The following is a 19,216-nucleotide window of genomic DNA, read 5'->3' on the forward strand; positions in this document are numbered from 1 at the left end:
CTGGGATTACAGGCACGCGCCACCATGCCCAGCTAATTTTTTGTAGTTTTAGTAGAGACGGGGTTTCACCATGTTGACCAGGATGGTCTCGATCTCTTGACCTCATGATCCACCCGCCTCGGCCTCCCAAAGTGCTGGGATTACAGGCGTGAGCCACCGCGCCCAGCCGGTAAAAATATTTTTAAATTGCTGAAGCAAAAAGCAGTCTAGATGGTACACATTCATAAAAAAAAGTTGAAAATAAAATAACCAATGGAAGAATGTAAAACCACATTAAATTATCATAATTATATTATCAAAATATTCAATTATTATAATCAAAATGAATAAGCCAGCTATAGTGGCTCATGCTTGTAATCCCAAAACTCTGGGAGGCTAAGGCAGGCAGATGGCTTGAGCTCACAAGTTTGAGACCAGCTTAGGTGACATGATGAAACCCCATCTCTACAAAAAATACAAAAATTTGCTGGGTGTGGTGGTGCACTTCTGTAGTCCCAGCTACTCAGGAGGCTGAGGCAAGAGAATCACAGGGGCCTAGGAGGAGGAGGTTGCAGTGAGCCAAGATCACACCACTGCACTCCAGGCTGGGTGACAGAGTGAAACCCCATCACAAACATACACAAAAAAATGAAATGAATAAACTAAATCTCTATGTTTAATAAATCTCAAAAGTAACACCAAGTTAAAAATAAAAGCTACACTGTAAAATAATATGCACAAAATGATATTATTTATATTAAGTTTAGACATATGCAAAATAATACCAAGTACTGCTCCTGGATTCACACATACATAATGGCCATGAGAATGACAGATACTAATTCAAGACAGTGATTACCTCTAGAATAGGGGGGAGAGTAACGAGGAGAGACAAGAGAGGGGGGAAGAAAAGAACTTGGAAACAGGCAACTGGAACAACTAGATTTGTGTATGATTTATTTCTTACAATAATCTAAAGCAAATAATAAAAATGCCACAATTTAACAAAGCTGTGGGATGAACACCTGAATTGTTATTCATCATACTTCTCTGAATATATGAAACACTCTCATAATAAAATTTCGTTTGAGACACTAAATATAAAATAGACTCTAACTAAAAAGTTACTTTATGATGGTGATTATCAGTTGGTTCTTTGACTATGTGCTGAAACAGATTCTTCTTCTGGGCTCCATTAGTGTTTAGAAGTAGAGGCCTGAAAATCAGAAGGCATTTCAATGAAGCAAACATACAAGGAATTTAAACTCCCTCTACTAGCTTTCCCAAACACACACACATGCACACTCACTTTAATAACGAATAAAAAATTTCAGTAACAATAAACAAACTTAAAAATGATTACATCTTAGGAACAGAAATTGCTGGATGAGAATATCTAGAACTTTCAATTCTCCATTTTTCTACACTATTTTTGTTATAATAAACTATTCTGTCCAGTTATGCTTCACTGTTTACTGAACTACACAACTCTATGAACTGTATTTATATAGAAAAAAGAATAGTAATATCATGAGAACTAATTAGTGGAAGTAGTTAAGGCCATAAAGCTCTGATCATAATCAAGTTTTCCCCAAAACTTAGTATTACATTATCATTTTTTCCTTTCAACTTTTCCTTTGTCCATTATTATTCTAACATTTTAGCTGTGATCATAGTAACTATGGACATTTATAGATATCACAATCCATGGCTGAGATACAGATTTAAAAAGACTATGAGTGGATCAAACTAAGAAAGATCAAGTAGAACAAATCTTGATTTTTTTTTTTAACAAATGGCCTCTTTTTAAAAATTTTCCTCACTCAGGCCTTAAATAATGTGAATGAAAAGTGAATATTCTTTATTAACTGTATGTGTTTATAAAGTGACCATTTAGGCTATCCTTATCTTACAAACATCAGAAGAATGATAAAACTAAAAAATAATACCACTCTAGAGATTTTAAGAGTATAATTTAACAAAGGAGAATTGTTCTTTTGGAACAATAACCATATACCCAGCAAATGTAGGCTACTCGTGGTTAAACACTAAAAAGACTGTCTATGTACAGGCCATAATGCTTCATCATAAAAACTTACCTTTTACGTTTTAAACTCACAAGTTGGTTATTCTGAACCAATGTAACAATAAACTGGACAATCTGAAAAAAATAAATAAAAATTCTTTTACCATACTGTTAATTTTTTTGTTTCTATTACATCTTATAAAACAAATTCAGATAATAATTTGTCCTCTATTCTAAGCCTCATAATTTCTCACTTATTAACACCTGAAATCTGGATGCACCTTACAACTGCCGTCTAAAGAAACTTACCAGCTTCCAGGCAGTTACTTGTTTTGGTGATAAGTACCAAACTTGCCTGGATGTAGATCCCAACTGTTTTACTTCAAATACTCTGAAGAAGATTGCATTATGGTGCAAAAGAGAAAACTGGTGTTTCATAGGCAACATTTTTCTTCCACCAGGTAACAGAGGCAAAAGAAACTGTCAGTTCCTTTACAGTAGATCATAAAATTTTCGAGTTAGAAAAAGCTGATGGGTCAGGCGTGGTGGCTCATGCCTATAACACCAACACTTTAGGAAGCCTAAGTAGAAGGAATGCTTTAGCCCAGGAGTTTCACACATATTATTCTCAATCCATGGCTGATAGTAAGCTCCAGGAGCAGAATAAAAATTATTAGTTGTCACCATGTATTATGTAAACAACACTCAACAAAACACAGAGATTCAAACTCAAATTTTAGCAGAGAGAATGTTAGCATTCACGAAAAACTGAAATGTCATATACTATTTTACCAACTATCCTTGTTTTTAGGGAAAAAATAATCTGCAGATTATGGAGCTAATATATCACCAAAACACTGTTTCTGAAAAATATTAACAGACTGTTTCCATAAAGTACAGGTTAAGGTACATCTATTATTTTAAATCAATTATTCTTAACAAGGGTGCACATTAGAGTTGCCTATGAAAGTTTAAAAAACATATGTAATTGGACTAAACACTTAGAACTGAATTCTAATACATTCAACCTTCACTTGCACATTGATCTTTTTTTTTTTAAAAAAAAAAAAAAAGCAGATCTATGTTGGCTACTGGCCACAGGCTGTAACTGCTATCCATCTCTGCTTCAAGCCTTCTCCATTAGACACAGATCCTGTCAGTCACAATCCTATTTTTAGTTCAAGGGCCTTCTAAGCAGAAGCAATCAGAAGCTCCCCATCAAAAAACCTGTTGCTTAAACTCAGAGTCTAGTTTACTCATGAGCAAAAAATAGCTGCCTTAATTACTATGTTTCATCTCTTATTAGCAAATGAAAGCTGATATGCAAAGATTAAATCACAAGGACACAATATAACAGAGGGATTCCAACTCCTCTATTAAATTTTCAGCTCATATACTAAAATTTATAATCCATTTTACAACACTAAGTTAACTGCTTTTCTGCACAGACTAACAGCATACATTGAAAATTCATTTTTTGAACTCATAATTTGGTCAAATGATTTGAAAATATTTGTCATTCATCTTCTGAGACTTTAACTATGCCTTTTATAATAAAAACAAACCAACAAAAAAAATAGTAAGACTATACTAATTTTAAGTTAAGAAATTGGTAGTGTATTAACTAAGCTCATAAAATAAAGTATTTCAAAGTTGTTGCATCAGGCAAAAGATCATTTACTAAAAGCTACTGAAACATATGGAGTGACCATCTTCAGCTAATGAGAAATATTCTTTATTAAAAATATATAACACTTGGCTTAATTTGATATCATTTTTTACTTCTCTCTGTGCACCCAATACGTAGGAAACTAAGATCAATCACTGACACCCAATACACACCTTTTTGGGTCACAAACAGTACTCATTAAACAAATGCAAATTATGGTCCTGGGGAAAAGAACTTCTTACCTTTCGAATAACTTGTTGCTGTTGTGCATGTTTTGCTCGTAATTCTGATACCTCTTTCCAAAGGGACTCATTCTCACTATGTTATAATTTATTAAGTAACAAAACAGACAAAAATCAGTCAGAAAACCAGGCCTCATTATCTTTAATTAAGGATACCAGATAACTTAACTACACCTGTTTTTACTGTATATTTTTTCTGAGACCAAGAGAACTTTGGTTCAATTACACAGGAATGACAACTACCTTGACACAACTCCTGAATCATACCTTTTTTTTTTTTTTTTTTTTTTTAAGATGAAGCCTTGCTCTGTCACCCAGGCTGGAGTACAGTGGTACAATCTCAGGCCATTGCAACCTTCAACTCTTGGGTTCAAGCAATTCTTGTGCCTCAGCCTCCTGAGTAATTGGGATTACAAGCATGTACCACCACAACAAGCTAATTTTTGTATGTATTTTTAGTAGAGACAGGGTTTTGCCATATTGGCCAGGCTGGTCTCAAATGCCTGACCTCTCAGGTGATCCACCCACCGCAGCCTCCCAAAGTGCTGGGATTACAGGCATGGGTCCACCACGCCCAGCCCCAGAATCATTTCTTCTTAATTGTATTTTCTGCTACTCATGGCAATATATACACAAAAACTTAAGACATATGCCTACATCCATAAAGTAGACGGCAATTTACACTTTTGACAATCTGACTCATTACTTCTTGCTTAAAAAAATAAGCTAATCTTTCAACTGTGGCTACCAAGTGAATTCAGGCCTTCCTAACCACCTTAGGAAACAAAGGGTAGTGATATATACCCAGCACTTACTATACTCCAGGCACTATGCTAACCACTTTATGTGTATTACTTATTTAAAACTTCTCTAAAAACCACCAAGAAATAAGTCACTATCTCTGTTTTACAGATGAGGAAACTGAGGTACAGAGACTTGAGGGGAATTGCTCAAGATCATACAAATAATTTGGTAAGTACTGAAGTCAAACTAAGGTCTGTCAGATTCTAAAACTATTTTAATTAAGATCTATCTCAAACAAAAGCATACGTAAACCACTAAAATGTTATTCTGAAAAAGCATATCCAATAACCAGTAACTTGCCAAATACTAACAGCTTCTTCATTCAGCTTTTTTTAATTGAAACTGCACTGTGTTAAATATTAGCAGTGCAGATAATACTGAAAAGACATGATAGATACCCTACCTACTAAATGCTTTAATTTTCCATCTTTAATCTCCACAAGTCATCTTCTTTAATCCAAACTAATATAAAAGAAACTGGAGATTTACACATAAAGCTATACAAAAGGAGATTTTCTTTAATATTTACTGAGTAACTACCGTATTTTTTCTGACTCAAATTTTAAAATGCTCTTATCTTCTTACTGAATAAAGATAAGTAGGGCTAGATGCTGTGGCTCACACCTATAATTCCAACATTTTGGGAGGCTGATGTGGGTGGATCACTTGAGGTCAGGAGTTTGAGAATAGCCTGGCCAACATGGTGAAATGCCATCTCTACTAAAAATGCAAAAATTAGCTAGTCGTGGTGGCACATGCCTATAATCCCAGCTACTAGGGAGGTTGAGGCACAAGAATCATTTGAACCCAGGAGACGGACATTGCAGTGAGGTGAGATTAAGCCACTGCACTCCAGACTGGGTGACAAAGTAAAACTGTGTATCAAAAAAAAAAAAAAAAGTTAGGAAGAAGACAAGACACAGAAGATGATTTGGGGATCACTTTCTTTGGCCGGGCACAGTGACTCGCACCTATAGTCCCAGCACTTTGGGAGGCTGAGGCAGGTGGATCATCTGATGTCAGGAGTTTGAGATCAGTCTGGCCAACATGGTGAAACCCCATCTCTACTAAAATATAAAATTTAGCCAGGTGTGGTGGGAGACTGTAATCCTAGCTACTCAGGAGGCTAAGGCACAAGAATTACTTGAACCTGAGAGGTAGAGGTTACAGTGAGCCAAGATCGTGCCACTGCATTCCAGCCTGGCTGACGGAGTGAGACTTTATCTTTAAAAAAAAAAAAAGATCTGGGGATCACTTTCTTTAAGGGCTAAAACTGAGGTCCAAGGAACTGGCTCAAAGTAAAGTTGGTATACACAAGAGACATACAGTAAGCAAGTGGTTAAATACACAGAAGTGAAATCCTAAAGCTTATTCAAAAAAGAAATCAAAGTTCAAGGTTCCTCTTTTAATGAAGATACCTGAGTTATGATTAACTAAAGTAATGTTCCACATTTGATTTGGAAGAGAGAATACGTAAACTAACTTTGGCAAGCCCTTGGCATCTATTAGGATACAGAAAAATTCCAACTACTTACTAAGAAGAGTAATACACCATCTACTCATATACAAGTTATTGTATGGCAAGTTAGAATATGGTACCAAGAAATGTAGTAAAATAAAATGAAGCATCTTTCTGTAGCTAAAAGGTCTGAATAATACTTTTCCAAATCTATATGAAATGAGTATCAAGCAGGGCAACTCTCTTGTATCACTATTTTCCATTTTCTTTGTGTGTCCTGCTTTTTCATAAGAGTTAGTCCACACAGAAGTCTTAAGAGATAGCCATTAAACAAAGGATGGGTAACATATAGCGTTTTTATGTCATATGCCCTCACTGTCTGTGAACACCATACGAGCTAACCTAAGTAGAATCCTATTTCTTACATCATCTTAAAGATCTACTGTCTATCATTAAAACTTACACATCAAACTGTTTTGATATGCTTAGGTTTATATCTTCTGACTATCATAATTAAAACAATATTAGGGTAAAGTCTATGGCCACAAATCAAAGTAAGGGGAATGAATACTTGCAGAAAAATGATCTTTGATCTTGGCTTCAACAAAGTGATCTGAAAACATCAGATAACCTCCAAACTCAACACACATAGACACATACCCAATTTCCATATTAAAATTTTATTTGGAAATAAAACTTTACCTTTTTAATTCAGAAAGCCTGGACTCAATAGTTTCCTGTTTTATTTGAACCTTCTGAGCACTACTTATAATTTTTGTTAAATCTTCCTGACGAATTTTGTTTTCTTCTGGTTTTGAAGATGAAACCTTTTTAAAAAGTAAATTTAGAAAATCAAAAAAACAGTAAATACCCATGATTGTAATTCAAAGCTTCCCTATAAGATGAGGTTTTCGTAGCCTGTTCAGGAAGTAAGATCTGGTTCCAAACGCCTGGGATGAAATTCGAGGGAAAGAATAAACTTCAGAGCTCAATAGGAGAGGAAGCAAGGAATAATCTACTTTAAACAAACAAAAAATTTAATGTGAAGCAGGAATATCTTCAGGTCTTTTTTGCTCCCCTCCTGCCAAGCTCCTTGCGATTTCCCCCAAGCCTCTTTATTACTACATTCCACATTTAATTAAATTTATGCAGTAATAGCTTCATGCTAGGCCATTTTCTTTCACGGTCCACCCCTTTTAGATTTAGTAAAATATCTTATTTTAACAAAATATATTATGCATTAAAAATGTATTACTGAATGTCTATAATGTGGGCATATTTATATTATTAGAAGAGACTTATTTTGGGCACTGGATATACAATAGCAAACTATAGAAGAAGCCCTCCAGGGTGCTGATATTCTAGCAGGAACTTACTTTTTTTAAAAAATAACTTAGGAAAATATAAAGGGAAACAATTAATTAAAACTTTCTAAGTCTAATTCATCCCAAAAAGGAACAGTTGTGTATTTCTCTACATTCTTACTTTCAACAGGTGAAATAAAAATCTTGGCTAAGTACACTCCAGGTCAATACTGTAATTAGCTCATGTTCACAATAGCTCACCTTCCTTTTAATGTTCTCCAACAAGTCATCCTGTCCTTGTTTGAAGTAAGGATGCTGAAATTCTACAGGACCATCTCTTTCCTGCTTTACAATTCCAGAGTCAATATGTACTACTTTACGGAAACCATCTGAAAAAGTTTAAAAATTTAAATGACTAAAATAAACGTGTCAAAATTTGGCAGTGCTTGTATGGGATATGTTTTTCTTTACCATTCTAATGAGAAAAAAATGGTTTAATCAGTAGCTGATAACAGTACTCGAAAGAAAATGTACTCCAAATAAACTGCTGTCCATACTCACACATATTCAGTTGCCTCACAAAGCTTGCCATGTTATTATGCTTGAAATATTTGGGAAGAATTTCCTTTGCAAATCGTTGCTCATCCAAGACCAGAAAACTCTGGCCATTCTGTGGGGGGGAAAAAAGAAAAGGTCAAAAGTTAAGCTCCTGTGACACATGGTGATATATTTATATACCCCAAAACTGTCATGAGTAGTCCTTCCTTGATGCCTTCAGATCAACATTCTATTCCTGATAAAAGGAACAAGAAACAAATTGTAATTAAGTAGCAAATTGCAACTAAGCTTTTTGATGTCAACCTCAAAAGTTTAGGAATATATCTCAAACCAAGAGCCATGTCATACTCTATGGTGATTAGAAGAATTTCCATTAAAGCAGAAATGAGAAAAAGAAATACAATATGTAGCCAGCATAATTATTTAACATTGTTTTAAAACTAGTACAATTAATAACAACAACAAAAAAAAGATTTTGAGAGGAAGTAGCAGTTTATAACTATCTGCAGTAGACATAATTGTATCTCTGTAAAATCAATTAAAAAACCCTTTAAGAATTCAGTAAACTATCTGATTACTAAACAGTAAAAGTCACTAGTGTTTTTCTCTACAAAAAAAACAAACAACTGAAAACACTACAAAAATAATCAAAATAGCATGGTACTGGCACAAAGACAGACATATAGATCAATGAAATGAAATAGCCCAGAAATAAACCCTACCAAAGGATTTCTGACAAATGTGTCAGGATCATTCAATAGGAAAAGAACAGTCCTTTCAACAAGTGGTGCTGAGAAAACTGGGTATTGACATACAAAGAATGAAGTTAGACCCTCATGTGATACCGTATATAAAAACTAACTTAAAATGAATAAAAAGATTTCCTGTTTAATAAATGGTGTTGGGAAAACTGGCTAGCCATGTGCAGAAAGAAGAAACTGGACCCCTTCCTGACACTTTACACTAAAATTAACTCCAGATGGATTAAAGACTTAAACACAAGACCTAAAACCCTAGAAGAAAATCTAGGCAAAACCATTCAGAACATAGGCACAGGCAAGGATTTCATGACCAAAACACCAAAAGCATTGGCAACAAAAGCCAAAATAGACAAATATGATCTAATTAAACTCCACAGCTTCTGCACAGCAAAAGAAACAGTCATTAGAGTGAATCGGCAACCAACAGGATGGGAAAAAATTTTTGCAGTCTACCCATCTGACAAAGGGCTGATATCCAGAATCTACAAAGAACTAAAACAGATTTACAAGAAAAAAATAAACATGCTCATTCAAAAGCGGGCGAAGGAAATGAACAGACACTTTTCAAAGAAGACATATATGAGGCCAACAAACATATGAAAAAATGCTCATCATCACCAGTCATTAGAGAAATGCAAACCAAAACTACATTGAGATACCATCTCACGCCAGTTAGAATGGCGATCATTAAAAATTCTAGAGACAATAGATGCTGGAGAGGATGTGGAGAAACAGGAACACTTTAACACTGTTGGTGGGAGTGTAAATTAGTTCAACCATTGTGGAAGACAGTGTGGCGATTCCTCAAGGACCTAGAAATAGAAATTCCATTTGACCCAGCAATCCCATTACTGGCTATATATCCAAAGAATTATAAATCGTTCTACTATAAGGACACATGCACACGAATGTTCACTGCAGCACTGTTTACAATAGCAAAGATCTAGAACCAGCCCAAATGCCCATAGATGATAGACTGGACAGGGAAAATGTGGCACATATACACCATGGAACACTATGCAGCCATCAAAAATGATGAGTTTGTGTCCTTTGTAGGGACGTGGATGAACCTGGAAACATCATTCTCAGCAAACTGACACAGAACAGAAAATCAAACACCACATGTTCTCACTTACAGGTGGGTGTTGAACAATGAGAACACATGGACACAGGGAGGGAGCATCACATATTGGGGTCTGTCAGGGGGAAATAGGGGAGGGCCAGTGGGGGGTGGGGAGTTGGGGAGAGATAGCATGGGGAGAAATGCCAGATATAGGTGATGGGGAGGATGAGTAAATCACACTGCCATGTATGTACCTATGCAATAATCTTGCATGTTCTTCACATGTACCCCAAAACCTAAAATGCAATAAAAAAATTAAAAAAAAAAGACAATAGTCTTATTGTGAAAGCAATTTTCAGCTTGGGTTTTTGTACTTGAAGCTGAAAACCTTCTGATACAGATCTATTAACTGTACTTATATCTCCCTCCATATTTCAGGTAATAGTTGTTTCATGGAGGGAAATATGAGTATAGTTAATATATCTGTGTAAAAGTATATCTTATCTTGGTATACTCTTCAGAGATATAAACATGCAAACCACACACACACACACACACAAACACACCAGGAGTTTCCACTACAAATCAGTGCAGTAACAAACAATCCCCAAATCTCAGTGACTTAAAACAACACATGTTTATTTCTTGCCACGCCTGTTGCTCATGTCTACTGTGAGTTGGCTCTCTGTCATCCTCTCTCTGGGACGGAGACTGATGGAGAGCACTAACTTGAAAAATTGCATGTCACTGCAGCAGAGGTCAAAAGACATCCTACAGATCTCATGCTGGCAATTGGATGCTGTAGCCCAGAAGTGACACACATCATTTCCTCTTCCAACTCACTGGCCAGAACTAGTCACACAACCCTGCCCAATCACAGGACGAGGAAATGCAATGGGACCAGGTACTTGGAGTGGGAGGAGAAGTGGAACAGCACTAAAGACTACCAACATTTACTAAGTACTGAAGCTGCTAAATAGGGCTATTTAACAGAGGAAGAGAAATGAGGGGTGGTCGGTAAATAAGGGAAAGAGTTTTGTTGTTGTTAGCATTTGGATTTTCTTAAACCTTGAAAGACTGAAGTATGACCATAGAGATAAGTGCACAAACCGTAAATGTACAGCTCAATGAATTGTCAGAAAGTGAACTCATTTGTAAAATTATCACCTAGATCAAGAAATAAAATATTACCAGTTCCCTAGGAAAAAAAAGACCTAAACATAAGCGCTAAAGAAAACTTAACAATATTAGGGCAAAAGCTTCATGACATTAGATTTGGCAATGATTTCTTAAATGTAACACTAAAAGTATAGGTAACAAAAGCAAAAATAGACAAATGGAGCTACATCAAATCTAAAAACTTTTATGAAAAGACTACCAACAGACTGAAAAGGCAACCACGGGAAGAAGAAAGTGCAAATCATATATCTGATAAGGAGTTAATATCAAGAATACAGAACTCTTAAAATGTAAAAACAATGAAAGACAAAAAAAAAAACCAAACAACCCAATTAAAAAATGAGCAAAGGACCTGAGTAGGTATTTCTCCAAAGAAGATATACAAACTGCTGGTAAGCACATAAAAAGATGGTCAGTAGCACAAATCATTAGGGAAATAAAAAATCAAAACTATGAGATACCACTCCACACTCATTAGAATGGCGATTATCCAAAATCCACAAAATAAATCCTGGCAAGGATGTGAAGAAATTGGAATCTTGGTGCATTGTTGGTGGGAATGTAAAACAGTGTGGCTACTGTGGAAAACAATATGATAGTTCCTTAAAAAAATTAAACAAATAATTACCACATAGCATTCCTAACTATATACTAAAAAAAAAAAAACAACAACATAAAAGCAGCAACTTGAACAGATATTTGTACCTCATGTTCACAATAGCATTTTTCACAGTAGGCAAAAGGTAGAAGTAACCTAAGTATCTATCAACACATGGTGAAATATATATGGACAAAATATGGTAGAGACATGCAATGAAATATTATTTCACCTAAAAAAGGAAATTCTGACAAGCTACAACATGAAAAGAACCTTATGCTGTGAAATAAGCCAGTCACTAAAGAACAAATACCATACAAAGTATGAAGTTTTATATGAAGTTTCTATAATAGCCAATTTCACAGAGACAAAGAGTAGAATGGTGGTTGCCAGGGGCTGGTGGGAGGAAGAGTTGGAAGTTATTGCGAAATAGGTATAAAGTTTCAGCGTGGAAAGATAACAATTGTTCTGGAGATGGATGGTGGTGATCGTTGCCTAACAATGTGAATCTAACTTAATGCCACTGAACTGTACACTTAAAATGGTTAATTTCATGTTATATTTATCATAATTTAAAAAATTACAAACTAAAATGAAATAAAAAATCCCAATGAGAATAGAAAAATGTTAAGTATCTAAAAATAAAATTTAAAAATATACAGAAACTTTTAAAATATTAAAACCATAGAAATATAAAAGGAAGACAAATACAGTATTGTAAATGTGTCAATTCTCTCTAAATTAACCAATACGTTAAATTATCTATTAATTAAAACAATGATTTGTAGAGTAAAGATGAACTGATGCTATCATAACCAAATATTAGATACTTACGTTCATTTGTAAAAATAACTACATAACAACAGGCAAGAAAATACTGAGAACAATGGAAACGTGTATTTTAACCCGACCCAATATAGATTATAAAATTATATTGTTAACATTTTAGTACAAAAGAAGGTGTAATTAAATAGATGAATAGACTGACTAGAGAGGATAAGATGAAGCAGCATATATATTTGAGAATTTACCAGGTATTAAGTCAAGATGGCATTCAAATGGAGGGGATAATCAGAACAGAAAAGGATTAAGAAATTTTCCATTTGAGATGAAAAATAGCTCAATGCCATCTCATTCTATACAAACCAAGCTTTTGGAGACGTGACATAATAAACCTAGAAGACATATAGATAAAATATAAATTTATCCATGGAGACTGCTAGCTTCCTATTCTATCTCTACTCTCTACTTTCTTCCTAACAGAAACACATATTTTATGAAAACACACTGTGATATTTAGAAGAGGCTCAGACTCATAATTGAAGAAATGTACAGCAAAAGAAATAATAATTTTCCCTTATTAAATTTAAAACACTTGACAATATCCAATATTGGCAACTAGATAATTATCAAAATTAAAATGCATACATCTTTTCCTATCTTAAAAGAACTTTCTCTCTTACACCTTACTTATTTTTCAATCTACCCATTTGTCTTTTCCTTAACTGAAAAATTTAACAAGCAGGCATTTTAAACCCCCCTTCTCCAACGCAGGACCATCCACTTACTCTCACTAAACACTGGTTTTGGTTCCCTCACTCTACTGAAACCAGATTTCTAAAATGTCAAATGTCAAATTCAATGCCCTCTTTTCAGTCTTGATCTTCCTACACTTCTCTGTGGCATTTCATTTGGTACAACAATCCCCTCCTTAAATGTTCTACTCTCTGGACTTTTATGCTAAACGCTATCGAGTCTGTTCTCTCTCATTATTTCCTTTTAATTTTCTTCCACCTATCAAATAAGAAGTAGCTATGTTTTCCACGTTTTTATCCTTCATCATGGCACCATTCATATTCTTTCCTTCGACAATCTCATCCATAGTAGTGTATCTTACTACTGACTTTATTTTATATGAGGATAAACACATCCACACCTCTGTCCCTGATCATCTCAAACTGCACACTTCAATTTACAATTGTTAACATTTTTTACACTACGTTCTTTAACTCAGTATGTTCTCAACCCATTTGTCTATTTCAAACCCATTTCCTGTTTCCCCCAAAGTCAATCTTTCCTGTGTCTTTCATTCTAGCAAGTCCCTTCCCGACTAAGTTACCCATCTACATTTGATATTTAAAAAAAAAAGAAGAAGAAAAAAGCTAAGTTAAAAACTCTCAATTCTAACTGCTATTAAGGGGGAAACACTAAAAACATTCCCTTTAAAAATGAAGAACAAAGCAGGAATCCCATGATCATTGCTTCTATTTACTCTTAGTTATGGCCAAAAGAAAAACTGAAGCATAAAGGTCTGAAAGGAAGAAAATGAATGTCAATCACAGATACTATGGATGTACTCAGAAAACTGAAATCAATAAAACAATTTTCTCACTGGTTTATTACCAATATACAAAAATTACTTGTATTTCTAATTAACAGCAACAGCAAGAAATCTATTTTTAAATCAAGAACATCATTTACAACATCTGTAAGTTATCTAGGAAGAAAACGAACAAAGATGCACAACACCTAATAGCAAACATTTAAAAATCAACAAAATAAATTTAGAAATATGCCTTATTCGTGAGAATATACAGTAACAGACAGATATCTATTTTCCCTAATCTGACATATAGTTTTAATGCAATTTTAACAAAAATCCAACAGGTTTTTTTTTTTTTTTTTTTTTTTTTTTTTATGGAACTTGATTTTAAAACATGTGGAAGAGCAGAGACCAAAAATAGTTAAGGCACTCCTGAAGAATAGATTACCTAAGACTTTTTCTGAAGCTATAGTAATTAAGACAGCAGAATACAGGCACAGGATAAATTGTCCAATTGAATGGCTAAAGATTCCAGAAACAAAACCACTGAATGTTTTTGTCCCCCAAAATTTATGTAGAAACCCTCACTCATGATACGATGGTATTTGGAGGTAGGATCTTTGGGAGGTAATATAGCATCACAGTAGGTAACGAAGATGGAACCCCCGAGTTAGGTTTAGTGTTCTTATAAGAACACAAAAGAAGAGAGAGACCAGAACACACACTCTAACTCTCCTTATACCATTGTGAAGACACAGGGAGAAAGCAGCTGTCTGCAAAGCAGAGAAAGCCTGAATACAGAACAGAAATGGCTAGTGTTTTCATCTTGGACTTCCTCACCTCCAGAACTGTAAAAAATAAATTCCTGTTGTTCAAGCCACCTGGCCTATAGTATTTTGCTATGGCAGCCCAATTGATTAAGACAATATCTATATGAACTTGTGATGTAAGACAGAAGTGGTAATATAAATCATTGGAAAATGAAGAACTACTCAGTAAAGGTGATAGACAACTAGATATTATATGAAAAATAGTGAAATTGGATCCCTCAAACCACATATAAAATCAATTCCACATAAATGTTAAGACTTAGATATGAAACACAAATATTTAAAATTTTCAGAAGACGGAAAAGCATCTTTCTCTCCTTAGTGAAGGTAGAAGAAAACAATCTGAAGGAACAAAAAGTATGAAACACACGAAAGACTGATATATTTAATTATACTGAAATTAAGATATACTCATCCAAAGAAGGTAAAAAGTTACAAACTGGAAGATAGAGCCAAAACATAAACTCAAAAAATGAATATGCAAAATATACAGGAATTATCACAAGTAATAAAAGACTAATAGAAAAATGGCAAAACAAACATTTCACAGAACAGGAAACAGAAATGACCAACAAATGTGAAAAGGTTTTAGAACTCATTAATAATCAAGAAAATGTAAATTAAAACCTCACTGAGACAATACTTTACATCAACTAGATGGGTAAAAAGTAAGAAGAATGACAATAATACACAGTTTTGAAGAAGCAGATTAATAGAAAATCTCATACATGGCTAATTGGAGAATAAGCTGGTTTGATCTCCTTGGAAAATAATTCACACTATTTTGAGGTTAAACATTTCATACCCTATATCCCAGCAATTCATGCAAGTATATAGACCTTAAAGAAACTTGCCTATATATACCCGGAGAGATATATAAGAATATTCCTAACAGCATGTGACACAGTAGATCTCTTTCCTAAGCCATTTTCTGTCATTAACTTCTTTTTCATTGTTCCTTCTCAGCCTCCTTTGCTGGGTTTTGTCTTCATACTCTCTAAATGTTGGAATACTACATCTTTCAGTTCCTTCTATCTTCACAGAAGACGATTTCATTTGGTATCATGGCTTTACCAGTTACAAGGTTCAAACTCCATCCTGAATGACAAAGTCTTATACTCAACCACCTATTCAACATTTCCACTTGGACATTATGGAGTGTGGAAGTCAGTCAAGCTATTCAGAAATATTCCTATTTTTTTATGGCACTGCACTTCCCTAGCCCTTTTGAAATTAGGTGTGGCCATATGACTAAGTAGTCAATCAAACTTAAGAAAAATTAAACAATTTTTAAATCGTTTCAAATACAACTATAGATCAATTTTTAATCTCAAAGTTGATATGACAAAAAATCTCCAACATATCTTCCCCCATATCTCAGCAAATGAATTTATCCTGTAGTTCACATCAAATTTATGAATCATTCTTAATTCTGTTGCTCCTCCAACCATAGCCAATTTATCAGCAAATCCTGCAGCTTTGCCTTCAGAATAGGTATCAAAGCTGACTACTTCTCAATACCTCTATTGCTGCTACCTTAGTCTTAGCCACCAATATTTTCAATACCACATAGGAAAACTGTGATAGTCTTCTAACTGGTCCACTCATATCCAATCTCCTCACTACAGATTTAGGGTCCTACCATCTGCTCCTGCCTACCTCCCCACCCTCACTCTCCTATTCCCTAGATACTCTAACTACATGGGCCTTCTTGCTTCCTTGAACAGCCACATTCAAGGCCTTTCCTTTTGTCATTCCCTTTGTCTGGCCCATCTTTTCTAATCATTAAGACCTCTCCTCAAACATCATCTCCTTGGAGTGGCTTTCCTCTTTACCTTGCCTAAAATATCCATAAATCCTAGTCTGTTTATGGGCCAGTTACCAATTTCTTGCTCCAAATTCATACTTCATTGTCTGCTCTACAAGCATAGAGCTAGGTCCCTTAAATAAACATCTTTCTTTTTCTAGGTGCCATGATGTTAAGTTTTGTCAGCAAGGAATATTAGAGAGATATTACAAGAAAAAGGAGTTCTTGTTCCTGGTTCATGTGTCCTTGGCAGGCTTCTTCAGCAGAGGCAGATTCTCCAGTGTCTAGCTCTTGATATTAATGGTGGTCAGCAACACTCAAAGGCCACTAGCTTTCCCTGGTGCTCCCTCTCCGTTGGGAGGTTTCAAAGCAGAGTATCTCTAACAAGACATCCCTCCATAAACAATTTTTTAGGGTACTCCAGAATGGGGGTTTATAAACTTTTTCTTAATGGGACAAGTAGTAAATTAGGCTTGCAGATTATAATATCATAACTCTACTTTTATAATGAGAAAGCAGATATAGACGATATGTAAATAGACTGGGCATTGCTGTATTCTCATTAAACTTTATTTATAAAACAGCTGGCAAATGGACTGTAGTTTGCCAACCCCTGACCTAGAGGACATATTTCCCAGCAAGTTTTGAAGGATACATTTCCAGTAAGTTCCACCAGTGCAACATCAGTGAACTTCTCTGCTAGTCACTGAGACATGGCCATATTTCTCCAGCAAGGTAAGGATCTTAGCCTTGGCAAAAAGGGTTCTTAACTTGGGCACTCTATCTCAGCCTTATCAGTAATGGCTACTTCGTTGTTGTTGTTGTTTAGTAATAGCTACTTCTTAAAACTTTTCCTGTATTCTTTGGATTTTCTTTAATTTCCCTGATATAGTCAGTAACTCTACTAAACTTGCCCTCTTGAAAGTACCTGTGGCTTCTGACTTATGATTGGATCTTAACCAACACATTGTTTATTTAAAGGCATTTATCACGAAGTGAAATTATATTATTTGTGTTTTGCTTGCTTTTAAATTTTTTTTTTTTTTTTAAGAGACAGTGGTCTCACTATGTTGCCCAGACTGGCCTCAAACTTCTGGGCTCAAGTGATCCTCCCAACTCAGCCTCCCCAGTACCTGGGACTACAGGCATGCACCACCACAACTGGCTTGTATTTGCTAAGTTTTTATTTATTGATATTCACCACTCAAATGTAAGCTCCATAAAGGTAGGCATTTGTTTCACTACTAAATGAATTCCTAGTACCTGGCATACTATCAGGTTATAGCAGATTCACAAGTATCTGTGACTGACTAAATGAGCCTCTGGCCAAATAAACTGGATTTTAATTTTAGAATTTCAACAATTTGATTATATAAAATATGGAGATGACAATAATCTCTTGCTTATACCTGTGCTCACTTTCTCTCACATATACTCCTCATTCACTCACATAGCTCTATCTCTGCTTATTGTATTCCCTCAGTCTCTACTCTAAAATTAGTAAATAACTTATTTGGCTGCAAAAATTCACCTTCCTGACTTTTAAACCTCTGAGGTTCAAGCAATATAATACAGAATCTCCCTCTAAGTATTTGACAAGGAACAGAAAACTACTTCTGAGTAAGATGGAAAAGATTGGCAACTTCTCCTTAAACCTTACCCACAAATGTTAGCAAGATTCCAGAGTAGAAACAGTTGTTACTCTCCAAATTAACCTTTTGGCACTCTTGGTTTAGAACACTCAAAGTATTCCTAATAATCCAATAATTTACCCCCTATTACTTCAAAACACTTTTTAGAACAAAAATTTGTGACTTACTTTAAAAACCAATCTATAATTTTTATATATGCACCAGCCACTCCTTTGGAGTCTTTAGCTCATTCTTTTTCTCATGTATACAAATAAAAATACCTGAAAATCAACCTTTCAACTTTTCTGCAGGCCCATCTAAGTTGGATTTTACCCCTAGCCTCCCATACTTGCAGTCTTTCTTATTTTCACTTTGAAATGCTGCAATAATGCAATGGTTGCTGGGATGTTCAAAACAATACTAGTACTTTGTGAAGTCCAAGGGCCTGCTGCTCAAATTCATCCAAAACAGCTAGAAAACACTGGAAAAATTCTGTTTTTGCCCTCTCTCCCTCCTACCTATTTCCTAATTCATCTCTGCTGACATGAGGGGGATAGAGAAGTAGAGAATGCCAAAGGGCACAAAAAGGAGGAAAAGCTGAGTATAAAGTCTTCGGTGGAAATCACTTCATTTTCTCACTGAAGAACAGAGACAAAGTTATCAACACTAATGAAAGAATGACCTTCCAGTTCTTTCCTTCTTTTATACTGCTTCACTTCTGCATACACTGATTATCACATTTCATTAACTGTAAAGGCTGTTTTTTACTATATAACTTTATTTAACCTCTATGGCTTCATCTCTGAATATCAAGTTTCACCAGTTGCTTCCAAGCTATTACATGCCCTCTCTTTAGAACACTGTTACATTTAAAACAGTTTTAGGTTGTCTGACAGTATAATCTCTGTACTTGATTCTGGCAACAGACTACCAAAGCCAGTAACAGTTCTATGAAATTTTACATTTAAAGGAAATGTTAAAAA

At 34.9% G+C, this 19,216-nt stretch overlaps 1 protein-coding gene across 2 annotated transcripts in view; it reads right to left on the minus strand.

Annotated features, from left to right (window-relative positions):
* HSF2 (heat shock transcription factor 2) overlaps positions 1–19,216 on the minus strand; it is a 35,185-nt gene that overhangs the window by 11,818 nt on the left and 4,151 nt on the right. For both annotated transcript variants that reach the window (XM_017541046.2, XM_017541045.2), the window contains exons 2-7: positions 8,045–8,153; positions 7,745–7,872; positions 6,882–7,006; positions 3,917–3,992; positions 2,079–2,140; positions 1,108–1,195 (exon numbers count right to left, since the gene is read on the minus strand). In XM_017541046.2, coding sequence (XP_017396535.1) covers positions 1,108–1,195; positions 2,079–2,140; positions 3,917–3,992; positions 6,882–7,006; positions 7,745–7,872; positions 8,045–8,153 — 588 coding nt within the window. The remainder of the gene's footprint in view (positions 1–1,107; positions 1,196–2,078; positions 2,141–3,916; positions 3,993–6,881; positions 7,007–7,744; positions 7,873–8,044; positions 8,154–19,216) is intronic.

This window comes from Cebus imitator, unplaced genomic scaffold, assembly GCF_001604975.1.
Source record: "Cebus imitator isolate Cc_AM_T3 unplaced genomic scaffold, Cebus_imitator-1.0 Scaffold130, whole genome shotgun sequence".
Lineage (NCBI taxonomy): Eukaryota > Metazoa > Chordata > Mammalia > Primates > Cebidae > Cebus > Cebus imitator.